At 41.1% G+C, this 17515-nt stretch overlaps 1 protein-coding gene across 1 annotated transcript; it reads left to right on the top strand.

The window, feature by feature from the left end:
* The first annotated feature begins 6552 nt into the window (after positions 1-6552).
* On the top strand, positions 6553-16438 carry LOC131239115 (protein NRT1/ PTR FAMILY 4.5-like). Its single transcript, XM_058236673.1, has 5 exons — positions 6553-6661; positions 14030-14247; positions 14742-15185; positions 15312-15439; positions 15526-16438. Exons 1-5 carry the CDS (start codon positions 6553-6555, stop codon positions 16436-16438), a joined length of 1812 nt encoding a protein of 603 aa, XP_058092656.1.
* Positions 16439-17515: the final 1077 nt, after the last annotated feature.

Raw genomic sequence — 17515 nt, 5'->3', positions numbered from 1 at the left:
CGCAATCCGTGTCTGTTTATGGATTGTTCTCCTGTCTCCTTTTTCCTCACGTGGCTTATACATTTTAATAGAAATTGGATTGGGTATTGAGTTACTTAGTAGGCTTTATGGTATTGAGTAAACTTAGTTGGTCTATTGTGAATGTCTGTGCTTTATCCACTATAAATTTCTGGATTTTCACTGTTTTGGATCTTCAAAAATTCTTGAATTTTTTTATGTAATTAACTTATATTATCACTTACTAGTCATTAGCACTCAATGTTAGTTTATGCACGGGTAGAACCAGTAAAGAACTACACAAGTCCAATTAATCAACCGTAAGAAGCCAACGAAGCCACCCGATTACTTGAACATCAAGTTTAGCCCCATGATTTACTCACGTAGGGCCCAAATCTAACCGACTCATTACTTACTAATCAAAACAATCATCTAAATTAAAGATCTAACTGAAGCCGAGTTAGATAAGGCCTGAATCTTGACTAATAGACCAAATCAACCCCATTACTCTTTTAGCTTAAAACCGACGGTTTAGAGTAGTCATGATCAACTCTCTACTTTTACTAGTTATAAATATGCCACCTTATGAACATAGTTAATCTAAAACCTAATCATTGCCCACGAGAAATCTCAATACCTAATTTATTCCAAAAATGCCTCGATTTTTTGAATAAGCTCTAGACCGCTTGTTAGTGGGCCACTAGTTCCAAAACAATAGAATAATGTCCGTCTTACTGGGCTTGACGTACATAGCGGAAGTCGAACCTGGGTACTGTCCAGAGTCGCTCAACTTGAGCCAAAGGACGAGTGCATGAGAAATACAAATATCCTAAAGGAAGAAACTGAAACTTAAATGAATTGAGTCGTCCACTCTTATGCAAAGTTGAGGATTTTGGACCGTCGGTTTACGACCAAACTTTACACGTAAAGTAAGGATATTTCTCTACTCATATCCATATAGCCGCAGTCCCGATTAACCATCAGTGACTGTTGAACAGATTTCTAATCATATCTGTCGATCGACGCATCCAAATAGCGGGCCGATCATATCCATACGTAGATCATCATTATGGCTAATTATCCTATGGTGTGTATCAATATGTATGCCTCATAGTAGGCCCTAGAAGTTAGAAAGACCCTCCCATAGGGCTAGTATAGTAAAAACCTAGCCCTTGGAGCCATTTACACCAAAATCTGGTCCTATATAAGGGCTTTTTTGGGGCACCTCTCCCCATACGAATTTACCCTAGAGAAAGGAAAGAGAGAAAGAGAGAAAAAGAAGAAAAAGAGAGAGTGAGAGAGAAAAAGTGGGAGCCACCACCTTGCATGCACCCCCAGTGGCCGGAACTCGTCTATTCCGACCTTTCTCCCCTTCTCCCTCAAAATTCCTAAATTTCTTGTTATTGGAAGAGAGATCTCACCCTAATTAAGGTAATGTGGTGATTCTCCCTTTAATTTTCATAAATTTCAGCTTTATCTTTAATCCTTGTGCATTTTACACAATGTAAGACCCCGACACTTCAAGCCTACGGACCCGGCGCCATTAGGATCACCTCTTCACTCTCCGATCGTAATTAGGTGCGGACTATTACTCTTAGGTGGCCTAGCACCAATTTTAATATGAATCTAATGATTATGATTGCTTGGATGATGTATTTGAAGAATTTAGAGGAAACCTAAGCAAGACCCTATATTTTAGATCCTCTCAATCGACATGGATTGACTATAGTATGTTTGTTGTTTCCTAAACATGATTGGGCATGAAGTTGTTGAATGCATGTTCATTTATTGATTGATTCTTGTGTAATGATTCCTTATAGCTTATATATTGCATTAATCCTTTTTATATATGTGTGCTTGCATAGGCCCTCGATGTATATTATGCTAGCATTAATCCTTGTTGCAAGTTTGTGTTATGAATGAATTATATCTCTTGATCCCTCCGCTAACTCCTCACAATGCACATGCACATTTATTTCGTAATATTGTTAGTACTTGCATTTATAGAAAAATCTAAAATTCCTATGTTGATGTATGAGTGCATGACATTATTTGAGTTTATATGATAAACCGTGAATTGTGGAAGTATTACCGAATACCATTAATCCCTGGGTTGGTCAGGAAATTGAGGAGAGTAAAGGTGGTCCCGTTGGTAGGTCTATTCTGAGACTAAACCTGTGGATTTGGGAGGGTGCGAATAGGCGACAGTAGTTGGACTACATGGGTCGCTTGTACTCGATGTCATCCGTCATGTACTCGGCTAGCCTCGCACGGTTTAGTCCACTACTGACCAACCATGTTTGTTAATCATGTCTGCTCACGCTTGAATGGAACTTGGAGCACCCTTCGCCCACTGAAGCCTAATGATAACCTTTGAAAACTGATCCACTGTCTCAAGAGCTGGGCATGGTAAAATGGGATACTGTATTCGAGCTGTCAGCCTACGCTGGGGTGACGAGCCTCCCCGTAGTGACCGCGAGCGATCCCACTTCTCAGCACTCCCCATGTGCTTGAAATTAGGGACGGGGAACTCGATGAGATTAAGGATTGCGGGGTCCTAGCCTCACACGTTGAGGGGCCTTGGCCTCGCAACCAGTTGAGGACATTAATATCATGGGGTGTACTTGTTTTCCCAATCCGCTGTTTGAATGGACTTAATTAAAAACCCGGCTAATACAATCACGATTGCATCACACTAGTTAGGTTGGCGACTCGACAGTTGAGATTGCAATGAGGGTGGTTGGTCATACACGATCGTTAGATGGAGTCGCTCGAGGGAGTGTTGTTGCGAGGGTATGCATCATATCATAACACATGCACATGCATTAACAAGATTAGTTAGAAGAATGTATTGGCTTTCATTAAATTCATAATATAATTTATGTTTGTGTAACTTAAGACTATAGCACCTACTGAGTTAATCACTCACTCTCACTCTGGGACGGTGTTTTAAAACATCAACCAGACTCTTCAGTAGATGCAGGTGATGCAGAGTACGAGGAGCACAGCGGCACGATACTGGATGAGGAGGACGAGTTGTCTTATTTCTAGTTGATGGGCGGCTCGCCCTGGTTTTACGGGCGGACATGGATCGCTAAGTAGGGGACTTGGCAAATCATTCTTTTGGACATACCATTTTTTGTACTTTTGTTGGGCAACGCCTTGTGTGACCCATAGTTATATTTTTGGACTTGTAAACCCTTAGCCTTTTCCATTAAAGTAGATTAATTGTGAATTGTGATTTATGTTTCAAGTAATTTCATGCTGCACACTTAAACCTGATTAATTATAAAAACTTGATTATAAGTGATACCTGGGAACTTGGGAGTCGAGTGTATGCACGACCCTCAATTTTCAAGGTGCTATATCCACATGGTCCATCCGTTTTTTTAGCTCATTTTAGTGGTTGATTGGAAAATTAAAGCGCGACCAAATCTCATGTGAACCACACCACAAGAAACAGTGGGAATAATGACTTCCACCAATGAAACCTTGATAGGGCCCACCGTGATGTTTGTTTGTTATCCAGCCTGTTCATATTATCACATAGGAAAACACAAATAACAAATTGATCCAAAACTTCTATGGCCCCAAGAAAATCTCGACGGTAGAATTTCAATTCACACTGTTTCTCGTGTTGAGGTACACTTGAGATTTGGATATACTTAGTTTTTAGGCTAAAGCCCTCAAATTATCGGTTAAAAGGGATGGATGGAGTGGATAAAATATGTAAATCATGGCAGAGTTTACTCAACACTCTTAGCATGATGAGTTACTCACTGCGCAGTCCGCGTCTAGTCCGACGCTGATTTCTTACTTAATGCTTTCGTAGGAAGTTCCTGCGCTAGGAACCTACGTGGGGCACGATGATGTTTTTAATAAATCCACCACGTCCATCCTTTGTTTGACCTCATTTTAGGACAAGAGGCCAAAAATAAGCCCGATCAAAGACTCAAGTGGGCCGCAGTAAAGGAAAAGGTGGGTAGAAAAATTCTTACCATTGAAACCTTCCTAGGGTCAACAGTGATGCTTACATGCCATACATACATTTCATAACGCCATTGCTACGTGGATGAACTAAAATAAAAATAAAAATTACTAGCTGTTCATAACATCATTGCTACTGGGATGAACTGAAAACAAAAATACTAGCCTGATTTAAAACTTCCGTGGCCCACGAATATTTCAACTATGGACGTTCAATTCTCCTCTACTTATTTGGCCCACTTGAGCTTGGATCCGGATCATTTTTGACCACTTGTCCTAAAATAAACTTACAAAACTGATGGACGTGGTGAATTTATTAAAAACATCATGGTGGGCCCTACAAAGGTTCTCGCAGGAACTTCATGCCAAAGCCTTTTGCATGATATCAGCGTCCGTCCTCTGGGGAATGCTCGTGCACACATGAGTTCCCCTTTTTCGCATTCTATCTTCGCATGTGAGGGCTTAGTGTGTGAGATCTAGTTTGCTCATTAGGTAGGTTTTAGTGGATTGAATAGCCTCAGACGAAATTAGATTGCGAACTGAGTTACTCAGTACGCTCTTATGGTATTAAGTAGGGGTGTACATCAAGTCGAATGAGTTGAACTAGCCTCAGCTCGAACTTGGCTCGGCCACTGGCTAACCTTAGCTCGAACTCAACTTGGCTCGGTCCTCGAGCCTGACTGGCCAGCTCGGCTTGGTTTGGTCAGCAGCTCGAGCCAAGTTCAAGCCAAGATCGAGCCGAGTTCGCCATTGAGGCATTTCCACAAACACTTGAACTGCAACTTCAAAATCCCACTGTTTTACAAACAAAAGTAATGGTTTTACATATATTTTATCAAACAGCTTCTAAGCAACATAAAAACCAAGAAAAAATAAAGAGAAAAAGGGTATTTGTTTCATGTACATATCTTCCTTACAACCAGCCACATTTTGTTGAATCATTTTATCAAACAGTTGGTGAGCAACATCAACGGCAAAGTAACCAAGTCATCGAACTGGTTAGATTCGAGCTGAATTCGAGCCGAGTCAAGTCGAGCTAGGGCCTGCTCGAACTCATTTTTGAGCTCAAAAAATTAGGTCAACCCAGCTCAAACTCAGCTTCCAACCGAGTCAAATCGAGCTTTCTTGAGTTGAGTCGAGCGAGCTAGCCTAGATCGGTTCGTGTACCCCTAGTACTAAGTAAACTCGGTTGGGCCCCCCTTGAATTTATTTAGTCTATCCAAGCTGTCCATCTATTTTCCATATAATTTAAGAGGTTGAGCTCAAAATTGAAGCATATCCAAAGATCAAGTGGATCATACCACAGGAAACAGTCAGGATAATGATTTCCACCATTGAAACCTTGCTAGGCCCCACAATGATGTTTATTTGTCATCCAACCTGTTTATAAGATCATACAGACATATACGAAGTGAAAACACAAATATAAGTTTGATCCAAAACTTCTGTGGCCCTCAAGAGTTTTTCAACGGTAGACATTCAATTCAACTGTTCCCATGGTGTGGTCCATTTGAACATCGTATGCGCCTCATTTTTGGGCTCTAGCCCTAAAATTATCCGGTAAAATTAATGGACGGAGAGGATAAAATACAAAAATCATGGTGGACCTCACAGAGTTTACTCAGTACGTTAAGTACAGTGAGCTAATCGCGCGCAATCCGCCTCCGCCTTAGACGCAGTTCCTGTCCTAAGTGGGCCCACTGTAATGTTTGTGAGAAATTCGCCGGACGCGGTCTGGTCAGGGACCCAGCACCAGCTGGCTAGCTTTGTGCCCCAACCATGATGTATGCATTTCATCCATATCATCTATCCATTTTTCCAGCTTATTTTAGGTAATGAAATTGAAATTGAGTTAGATCCGAAACTTAGCTGGACCACGCGACAGAAACAATGGTGATTGAACACTTAACGGTTGAAAACTTTTTCAGGACAGAAGTTTTAGATCAACCCGATATTTGTGTTTTTTCTTCATTTAGTTACGTGTGACCTTATCAGCCGGTTGGAAAGTACATAAATATTACAGTGGGCACTTGGAATATTTTAATGGTGGAATTCAATCACTACTGTTTCCCTGTTGTGTGGTGTACCTGTGATATGGATCTGCCTCATTTTTGGGATCATAGCCTAAAATAAGATGGAAAGATGGATGGATGGCATGGATAAAACACAAATATCATGGTGGAGCTAGCGTTTTTAGTTTGGCTATGACTCTTCGTATAAGTCTTAGGAGCTGTGATTTCTTATAAATTAGGAGAATAACGCACTAGCACCAATACATTCACATCGTTTTTATTTTTATTTTTTGTCTTCCTTTGGATGTCTTGACTTCTCGTAATAGGTAGGACTGCGTCCACGGAATCTCTCTTCGACCGGCATCATGTACTATTTTGCCCTTGTTGAAACACAAAAGCCTTATAAATTCCGTTCTTGTTTCCCTTTACTTCCAGCAACCTACATCCCCTTCAATCCAACAATCTCAAAGCCATGGTATTTTCATCTCCTCTTTCACATATAGCTACTGCATTCTTCATTCTTCCAGTTTAGCCCTCTTAGATTAATGTTATTTCCATGCAGGCCTACGGTGAGCTAGTTGAAGTTGAAGGGAAGGTGGATTGGAAAGGAAGACCGGCCATCAAAAGAACGCATGGTGGAAGACTCGTTTCTTTGCTCATACTCGGTAATGAAAATTTGAATGGCTTCTGTAGTGTATTTCGTACAATTCAATGGTAATAATCCTGTGATGTATGCTTAGGAAGCGGAAAACGCATTGCCTGGTGATTGGAGATATTTCTGATGGTCCAACATGGTGAGATTTGATTGAGCCATGTTCATCTATTAGAGATGAGATCAGTTGATATACTTGACCGAACAACTTTAAAACATGATTTCTTGAACCCATCTTTGCCAGTAGAGTATTGCTAAATCAAATCCCATCACGTTATTCATGGCGATTCAATCACCAAGCAATTTGCTTTCATGGGCTTATGGTACATTCATATTGGAAGTGGATTGCATGGTGACAAGATGTAGCAGGATTTGATTCGACCACATGCCACTATCACGGATGGACCCATGTAAAGCACGTTAGAAAGTTGTCTGGCTATTCAACTGGGCTCACCTTTGAGAATGACATATAATCTAATTAAATCCTGTCATATCATGTCAACAGGAGATACTAGTGATCCAGTCACTAGTCAATCTACTTCCATTCATATCCATGTAGTTTTGTTCAGCTTGCAACTGGAGTAGACAATTCTGGACGCAGGCTTACCGCAGCTGGTCTGGGTCAACAAAAATCTATTGATACATGCACGCCAGGCCCAGGCCTCACCCACGGGCTAACCTAATGAGTCCAAACCCAGTCAGTCTTGTCGCGTGATGCAGGTCACCCATCTGAGTGCCGCCCTTTATTTTAGGCAGATACACGAGCTGAATAGTAGTTCAGATCCAAAACTTGCGAAGGCCCAGATTGTGGTCCCGCTGTGGGCCCAGGTTCCCGGGTTCTGTTCTTGTAGTACTTCAGTGGGGCCCACCTGAATCACGATCAGCCTAATCTTTTGGCCTTGGGCGTAACACAGCATGGCATGTGTAATGGCCGGAGTGGATTTCACATACACATCGTGGTACTATGAGGTCAAGCTATGCTGACCCCACTCTAATGTGTCTCTACATCGTTTATTTGGTAGGTATCTCTAGGTTAGGGGATGTGCCAATAATAAGCCATATCCATACTATAGTATGGCTTGTGGATGGCTCACACACATCAATTTTATTTTTTTATTCCAATGGAATACACCATGGAATCCATTGTTATAGTCTCTTGATATACATTGATGCACTATCTTCTGACAACTTAAGAGCTTTAAAGTAAGTAGTTGTTTGACATAGTATTAGAGCAAAAGATTAAATGGATAAAAGTCCATGAAAAAATAGATGGACAACATAAATAAAACACATACATCACAGTAGCCCCCACAGAGTCGAGTAATGATGCAGGGAAGAACGTGAGGTCGAGCACCATCTTCCTCAAGAGGATAACTATTCCGAATCCACGGAACTTCTCTGGACTCCTCACAGAGACTTCTCGTATCCACAAGGAAAGAAAGCAGAAAAATAGAAATAAATTCTAATAAATTTAAAATTAATTAATTAATGAATAAAAACGAATTCACAACCCTTTAAATAGGGGTACCAAGCAATGGGAAAGAAATCAGAATCAAACTACAATTAAAACTTCTAGAATTCGTGACTTACTATTTATAAACGGTCGTGATGTCTACTAGTGCGTAAGGTTTTTCGCCAAAAATAGTAAGTGTCCTATTTGGCTTCACCAAACCGTTCTCCTAATTATTCTAAGCTCTTTTCACGTTGGACGCAACTCCTAAAGCCCGACAGATGAAGAGTTATAATCAAACTAAAACTTATTATTTATAGTAAAAACGAATTAAAACAGGGAAACGACTGTCGATCCAGGGGTATTTTGCAAATCCAGCTTTTGCAACCCGGCATAGCAGGGTTGGTTGGCTAAAGTAGCTCGTTCTACCCCAAAACCATATATTTTACGCCCGATTACTCATTCTGGATTGTGAGATACGCCCGATCTAACGTTCAACCGTTCGAATCACTTCTGTCGTCAACCGACCCTTTTTTGATCCATCTTAGCCATGAAACTATCCGCGACCCGCTCTACATCAGTCCCCTCCACTTCAAAAGAACTCGTCCTCGAGTTCTCATCCTGCTCTGGTTCATGATACTCGGTCAGGTCTGCGACGTTGAAAGTCCGTGAGACCGCCATGTCATCTGGAAGATCAACAACATAAGTATTGTCATTGATCTTTCGAATGATTGGGACGGGTCCAATCTTCTTATTTTTTAACTTGTTGTACGTCCCGGTCGGAAATCTCTCTTTGCGCAAATGGACCATAACGCGGTCGCCTACCTCGAACACTTTTTGTTACCAGTGCTTGTCTGCTTGTTCCTTATACTTCTCGTTCGAGGCATGTAACTTGGTCTGCACTTCCACATGGATGCCCATGATCTTGTCTGTCATATATTCTGCTGCAATGATCGTGCCAAGGTGCTTGAGCAGAGGGACCAAGTCAAGTGTGTGGTGAGGCACTTGTCCGTAGATAATTTAAAACAGTAATTTTCCTGTTGAGCAGTTCACCATATTATTGAATGCAAACTCTGCTTGAGACAAGGCCAAATCCCACTGCTTCGGTTTTTCTTTTGAAATATAGTGAAGGAGGTTTCCCAACGTGCGATTCACAACTTCGGTTTGCCCATCAGTCTGTGGATAGTAAGCACTGCTGAATTGAAGTCGTGTATCGAATCAAGTCCACAAAGTTCGCCAAAAGTGGCTAATGAACTTCGTATCGTGATCAGAAGTAATAGTCTTGGGGACCCCATGTAGCCGTACGACCTTCCTGAAGAATAGATTCGCCAATTGTGTTGCATCGAGGGTCTACTTGCATAGGATAAAGTGCGTCATATTAGAGAAACGATCTACCACCACGAACACTGAATCCATGCCGCGTTGCGTTCGTGGGAGACCAATCGCGAAGTTCATTGATAAATAATTCCAAGGACCGTCAAGCACAGGTAATGGGGTGTAGAGGCTCGTATTCTAAGATTGCCCTTTTAAGGTCTGACAAACATGATAACGTTGTACAGCTTTTCCCACATCACGCACTAATTATGGCCAGTAATACTGCTCTTCCATAAGAGCTCACGTCTTATCTCGCCCAAGGTGTCCACCGAGGCTACCTCCATGTAGTTCTTAAATAATCTGCTCTCTTAGAGAACTTTGGGGAATGCACAATCGATTTTCTTTGAATAGAAAATCGTCCTACATATGAAGGTCACTGGGGTGACTTTCTTAGCACTTCATCCAAGAATTTTTAAAGTCCTCATCCTTGGTATACAGCTCCTTGAGACAGTCGAAGCCAACCACCTCGTTGCTCATCATAACAAATAGTGATGCACGACGGTTAAGTGCATCAGCCACCTTATTCTACTGCCCTGATTTGTGCTTCAGAACGAACGTGAATTCATGTAAAAATGTAACTCATCTAGCATGCACACGATTCACGTTAGTCTGACTATTAATAGACTTTAATGCTTGATGGTCAATGTACAGAACAAACTCTCTTTGAATCAAATAATGCGGCCAATGTCGCGGTGCCTGAATAACTGCGTACAACTCAAGCTCATAAGTCGACCACTTTTTTCGGGCTTCGCTGAGCTTCTAGCTGTAGAAGGCTACCAACCTATCTTCCTGTGATAATACTCTTCCAATTCTGACGTATGAAATGTCACATTAAACCTCAAACAATTTGTCGAAATTAGAAAGCACCAAGACCGGTGTTGTAGACAAACGATGCTTGATCTCATGAAAGCTCTTATCAGCTTTATTAGTCCACTGGAACGGTCTTCTTTCATACAATTTGTTATAGGCACGACTATGGTGCTAAAATCTTGCACAAATCGACGATAGAAAGTCACCAACCCGTGAAAACTCCTCACCTCATGAATGTTTGTCGGGATCGGCCATTCCCTAATAGCTCCCACATTTTCATTGTACACACGGATGCCTGTGGACGTCACAACAAATCCTAAAAACAATAGGGTGTCAATTAAAAAACTACACTTCTTCAAGTTGAGGTACAACTTGTTAATTTGTAGGACCTGTAGCACCTGCCTGATATGTTTCCTGTGCTTTGCCTCATCCTGGTTATATATCAATATGTCATCAAAATATACCACCACAAATCGGCTAGTGAACGATTTTAGAACTTGATTCATCAAACGCATAAAAGTACGTGGTGCGTTCGATGGGCCGAAGGGCATTACTAGCTACTCATACAACCCTTCCTTGGTCTTAAATGTCGTTTTTCACTCATCACCAGGTCGGATATGAATTTGATGGTACCCACTTCTTAGATCTAATTTAGAGAACACCTTGGCCCCTTCTAGTATATCGAGCATGTCATCCAACCATGGTATTGAGAATCGATATTTGATGATAATTTTGTTGATTGCCCGGCTGTCGACACACATGCGTCAGCTTCTATCTTTTTTGGGCGTTAACAATGCTGATATGGCACATGGGCTCATGCTCTCTCTCAAAAGACCCCTATGGATCAATTCCTCCACTTACCCCTGAAGCTGAAGTATCTCATACTTCTTCGAATTCATCCGATAATTAGGGCGGTTGGGCAGGCTAGCCCCAGGAACGAGATATATGTGATGTTGGATGTCCCTCATAGGGGGCAATCCATTAGGTAAATCCTCAAGCCAGACTTTTTTGAATTCGTTTAGCAACAGTCTTAGATTTAGAGGGATGTTTGAGGGTTCCTCTTCCTCGCCTTTCACCATTACGGCGTATACCTCACTGGTTTCCTTGGATTCCTCCATGAAATTTCGAATGGTCAAGAAGGAACTTCCCTCTACTTTAGAGGCTTCAGTGTGGTTTTTTGGTGCCATAAGGGCAATGATTATTTTTCGACTATCCTTGACAAATATGTAGACATTGTCTCATCCCCGATGGGTTGCATCACGGTCCAACTGCCAGGGTCGACCGAGTAGCATATGGTAAGCTTCCATGTCGACCACATCATAAAATATTTGATCCTTATAATTTTTACCAATTGAAAATGAAATAGTGCATTGTTCAGTTACCTTAGTCTCATTTACCTTTTGTTATCCAACCAATTGAGTACGGGGAAGGACGTTTCGTCGTTGGTAGCTGCAACTTCTCCACCATCACTCTTGAGATGATGTTCTCACTATTACCACTGTCTATCATCACATCATAGACTTTTCCGTTGATAGTGCACCGAGTACGAAATATATTGTGTCGTTGTGGATGTAACTCCTTTCGTGGGGTATACAGTAATCGCTTCACAACTAGAAACTTGCCCCGATCCTCGCCCGTCACTTCATCTTCACCTGCTTTTTTTCAGTGGTTTTTTCATGTTCATCAAAGTCATGTTCTTCTTCTGCAGTCTCATCTTCAGTGCTCCCTTCGTTTATAGTCAAGTGTGCTGCAGGACGTTGAAGACAAGTATTTGATAAGTAGCCTGGTTGGCCACAGGGGTAACAATTGTTCGACTTTAGCTGAGCATAAGGATTTGAAATCCTACTAGGGCCCCTGTTATGAGTACTGCACGTTGAGGTCTGCTCCCCGTATCACAGTTTGCGAGTGTAGGAGGTTGAGGACGCTCTCCTACTGGATCTTTTCCTCGTGTAAACACTGGATTCTGCGTGGGGCCCGTCATGGGGGGTCGAGTTGAAGGATAGGGACGAGCAGGAGCTCTTGCAAGTTGTATTTCTGCCCTACCTATCAATTAAACTGCTTCATTCATGGTCTCAACAGGGTACATCTGAATTCGGTCCTAAATTGTCGGTCGCAACCCACCTATAAATTGTGCCACATTTTGTGACTCAGATTCTGACAGATCGTTTCGTGCAACTAACCGCTGAAATTCTTCAGTGTAATCTGTGACAGTTCGATTTTCTTGTCGGTAATTTTTGATATTACTGGAATAATATCTTCTCATAATCACTAGAGAGAAATCGTGATCGAAGAAGACGTCTCATCCATGGCCATGATGAGATGGGCGCCTTGTTCTGACGGGCTCGTGAGAGTTGTAATTGTTCCCACCATGTAGAAGCACCAGATTTTAATTTAAACGTTACCAATTTTACTCTTTTATGATTTGACACGTCCATATAATCAAAATATTTCTCTACTTCGGTTAGCTAATCGAGAAAATATTTTATACGTAATAATCCATTAAAATTAGAAAGTTCAACCTTACCTCAATACTCTCTTTCAACACAATCTAGATGATCGCCTCCATGGATTAGTCGTCAGGCAAAACCCTCATTAAGGTCCTCGTCGCTAGAACTTGAATCATTTAGTGTAGCCCTAGGTTTGCCATTAGTAGCGCTCTACGAAATCGGGGTTGTGTCGTACAGCAACCACGAGTGGTGGAGCAACCATATAGGTGGTGGAGCATCGCCTAGGGCTCAGTGCAGAAGTAGCGCACCGCAAGATGGTCGAGGGTTACCTGAAGCCCTTGCATGGTCAACTGACTCTCCCGATGGAAAGTTTCCATTCTTTCCGAAAGATAACAAATCCCTGAATCACCATCCACAAGATTTTGATTCATACCTTCATTGTTTGTCATTGGTCCGAAGGGAATCCTCGCTTTGATACCAAATTGACACAAGGAAGGACGTGAGGTCAAGCACTGTCTTCCTTAAGAGGATAACTATTTCAAATCCACGGAACTTCTCTAGACTCCTCACAGAGACTTCTCGAATCCACGAGGAAAGAAAGCAGACAATAGAAATAAATTCTAATAAATTCGAAATTGATTAATGAATGACTAAAAATGAGTTCACGACCCTTTAAATAGGGGTATCAAGCAATGGGAAAAAAATCAAAATCAAACTACAATTAAAACTCGTAGAATTCGTGACTTACTATAAATAGTAAACTTATTATTTATAGACGGTCGTGATGTCTACTAGTGCGCAAGGTTTTTGGCCAAAAATAGTAAGTGTCCTATTTGGCTTCACCAAACCGTTCTCCTAATTATTCTAAGCTCTTTTCATGTTGGGCGCAACTCCTAAAGTCCGACGGATGAAGAGTTATAATCAAACTAAAACTTACTATTTATAGTAAAAACGAAATTAAAACAGGGAAATGACCGTCGATCAAGGGGTATTTTGCAAACTCGGCTTGCGCAACCCAGCGTAGCAGGGTTGGTTGGCTAAAGTAGCTCGTTCTACCTCAAAATCATATATTTTACGTCCGATAACTCATTCCGAATTGTGAGATACGCCTATTCTAAGGTCTGACGGTCCAGATCACTTCTGTCATCGACCGGCCCTTTTCTGATCCAACTTGGCCATGAAACTATCCGTGACTCGCTCTATATCAAGTAACTAGGGATATCAGCTATACATACCTGTGGGGTGAGCAAACCTCAAACCTTCGCATTCTCTACTAACACAAATATTTCCTTTTGTGCAGCTACATTTGCACTTGAGAACATGTGCAGCTTACCACTTGCTGTGAATTTGGTCACATATTTCAACAGTGTGATGCACCTTAGTGTAGCTGATGCCGCCAATGCAGTTACAAATTTCATGGGCACCAGTTATATCCTCTCAATAGGCGTGGCCTTCCTCGCAGATGCGTACATCGGCAGATACAGGGCTGTTATTCTAGCTGGATGCTTGGAGTTCATGGTACGTGCATGGTTGCCACTACGATTCACATATGGGCTCTTTCCTTCGTGTATAAATTATCTTTTGAGCCTGTTTTGTTTTTGAATTTTATGTGAAATGCAAAGTAAATGAGCCATAATTATTATTTTCAGTGTTTGTTTAAGCAAAAATTATAACTTATAAATCGAGAATCATACACACCTAATAAAATAAATTATAATCATTATATTTTTACATTATAAAACTACCATCTTTATAGTGATTTTTAAGCTTATGTCCCACCATTCAAGGGTGCATCTAACTAATGGGTTGTATATATGTCCGGCGTAGATCACAGTGGAACCGACGAAACTTGACCTCATATTACCTTTTCCTATATAAATTTATCAATTTATTTACAATAGATATTTTTAAATATTGTTATTTTCAATAAACTCAAAATTTTAAAAATATCATGAGAAATTTTCAAGCCAAGAAGTAGATTTCTCACTATGTTTATTTTTGTTCCTGCACAGGGGCTTTCATTACTAACACTACAAGCTCACTTCCCGAAGCTTAAACCTCCACCATGCAATATCTATGACCTAACTTCTCGGTGTGAGAAGGTAGATGGAAGCAATACAGTACTTCTCTATGCCGCTCTCTACTTGACAGCTGCTGGGACGGCCGGTGTCAAAGCCGCACTACCATCGCACGGTGCAGATCAGTTCGACGAGAAGGACCCAAAAGAAGCTACGCAGATGTCTAGCTTCTTCAATTGGCTCTTGTTAAGTGTATGTATTGGAGCTGCAGTTAGTCTCACATTGATAGTATGGCTCCAGACTCATAAGGGGTGGGATTGGGGTTTTGGGGCGTCTACAATCGCCATGTTCTTTGGTGTGATCATCTTCGTTGCTGGAATACCGTTTTTTCGGATCCATGTTAGCCAAGGAACCACTGTTTTCACTGAGATCTTCCAGGTATGTTGATCAAATGTTCTAGTTCATGGACACCATCTAATCATAATATAATGTATGTGTGTGGTACTCCACTACTTTCTGAGGACTGGATTTTCTTGGATCAGTCATGGATATTTGTGGTTGCAGGTTTATGTTGCAGCCATTCGAAACAGAAATCTCCGTCTCCCGGAGAACCCTGAGGAGCTCTATGAGATTGAAAGAGACAAAGAATCCGGAATTGAAGTGGAATTACTACCCCATAGGGACATTTTCAGGTTTGATATTTTCAATAGAATTAAGCATTTTATTTCTTATATATACTTCTAAATTATCTATTAATTTGTAAAATGTCCACTTTCAGGTTCCTAGACAAAGCAGCAATCCAAACCACAAACGTAGAATTCAATTCATCCAAGCCACAAGTTCCGAGCCCATGGAAGCTATGCACGGTCACCCAAGTAGAAAATGCAAAGATCATATTCGGTATGATACCCATCTTTTGTAGCACCTTCATCATGAGCACATGCCTTGCACAGCTCCAAACCTTCTCAATCCAACAAGGCTCCACCATGGACGCTCGCATAGCTGGCAACTTCAAAATCCCACCGGCATCTCTCCCCATTCTCCCAGTTATCTTCATGATCATCATCATCCCCGTCTACGATCAGCTGCTCGTCCCCTTCATTCGCAAGTTCACAGGCCACACCACTGGCATCACTCACCTTCAACGCATCGGCGTTGGCCTCGTCCTCTCATCCATTTCAATGGGTGTGGCTGCGATCATGGAAGTGAAACGGAAGCGGATAGCTGAGCAACACAAGATGCTGGATGCCATGCCCATCCTCGAACCACTGCCCATCTCCACCTTTTGGCTGTCCTTCCAGTTCTTCATATTCGGGATCGCCGACATGTTTACATATGTTGGACTGCTTGAATTCTTCTACTCTGAGGCCCCAAAGGCGTTGAAATCCATGTCCACTTGCTTTCTTTGGAGTTCTATGGCAGTTGGCTACTTCTTCAGCACCATACTGGTGGAGATTGTGAACAGTGCCACCAAAGGGTCCACCAAAAGTCGGGGTTGGTTGGGTGGAAATAACCTGAATAGAAACCATTTGAATCTATTCTACTGGTTGCTTTCCATACTCAGCTTAATCAACTTCTTTAATTACTTATTTTGGGCTAGGTGGTACAAGTACCGGCCTCAGCCACCTATTGTTAGTAATGTGACTGGGAAAGTTGTTGATTTGAATGGAAATCATGAATTGAAAGATTAGGGTTTTTACTATTATTATTTCTTTTTAAAGGCAGAAATTGAAGTGTGGATCCTATCTTTGTTTGGGTTTATCTGATGTATTTCTTTCCATATAGGACTGAAATGTTTAATATTGGTTGTAACCAAAAGATGTAATTTAATTTACAGGTCATGTTTTTTTTTACTGTTTATCTGAGTAAATGTAGAATGATCGTAGTACTTGAGATTTTGTATTGCATAGACAGGGGGCATTGCACGTGCGACCCATGTGATAAATGTATGTGTTTTACCCACACCATTCATCCATTTTGCCAGCTTATTTTAGGGCATGAGCCCTAAAATGATGTAAATCCTAAACGTGGACCATGCCACAGGAAAACAATGATGTTTAAACACTCAAAATTAAACTTCTTGGGATCCACTATGATGTTTATTTGCAAGCTTGTTGGGTAGGTCACACACACTTGATGAAGTGAAAACATAAATATAATCTTGATTCAAAACTTTTGTGGTCCGAGGAAGTTTTTAATGATGGGTACTCAATCACCATTGTTTCTTATGATGTAGTTCATCTGAGATTTTTTATGCTCATGACTTAAAATGAGCTGGGAAAAAAATGAATGAATGGAGTGGATAAAACAGATACATTATGGTGGGCCCACAGAGTACCAACTAGTAGGGATTTTGGTACTTGCATGGTTAGCATGCAACGCACGTCTACCTTATGAGTCGTTTGGATGCGCGTGAAGTTTTAAATTGTAAACACTTTACAGTAAAATAAATTTGAATGGTAAACTATTTACATGCCATTTTGATTGGCTTTTTAAGTGGTAAATGGTTTACAGGTTATAAACAGAGTATATGTGTGGTTAACTTATAAAATATTTATAAACTATAAAATAAGTATTTACATCAGCTTGGGGCACCAAATCGCACCAAAATCTATAAATCACATAAAATTATTTGATTTTATTTTTTTTGGAAGGAATTGGGAGAGCATTGAAGCATGCATGCACTAGATGGACCCATCACAGTTGGCCTAAATGCAATAAAAAAATAATAATAATAATTATAGTCGTCTCAACCTTTCTTCTTGTAT

The sequence above is a fragment of the Magnolia sinica genome, chromosome 3 (genome assembly GCF_029962835.1).
Source record: "Magnolia sinica isolate HGM2019 chromosome 3, MsV1, whole genome shotgun sequence".
NCBI classification, from domain to species: domain Eukaryota; kingdom Viridiplantae; phylum Streptophyta; class Magnoliopsida; order Magnoliales; family Magnoliaceae; genus Magnolia; species Magnolia sinica.
The sequence above is the reverse complement of the archived record's forward strand: the minus strand, read 5'-3'. Positions and strand labels throughout refer to the sequence as shown.

Excerpts from the sequence above, each read along its gene's own strand:
- LOC131239115 (XM_058236673.1), top strand. The coding sequence starts at position 6,553 with ATGCAGGCCTACGGTGAGCTAGTTGAAGTTGAAGGGAAGGTGGATTGG. Across the intron at positions 6,662-14,029 it reads CGTTTCTTTGCTCATACTCG|CTACATTTGCACTTGAGAAC; the intron begins GTAATGAAAATT and ends CCTTTTGTGCAG. Across the intron at positions 14,248-14,741 it reads CTGGATGCTTGGAGTTCATG|GGGCTTTCATTACTAACACT; the intron begins GTACGTGCATGG and ends GTTCCTGCACAG.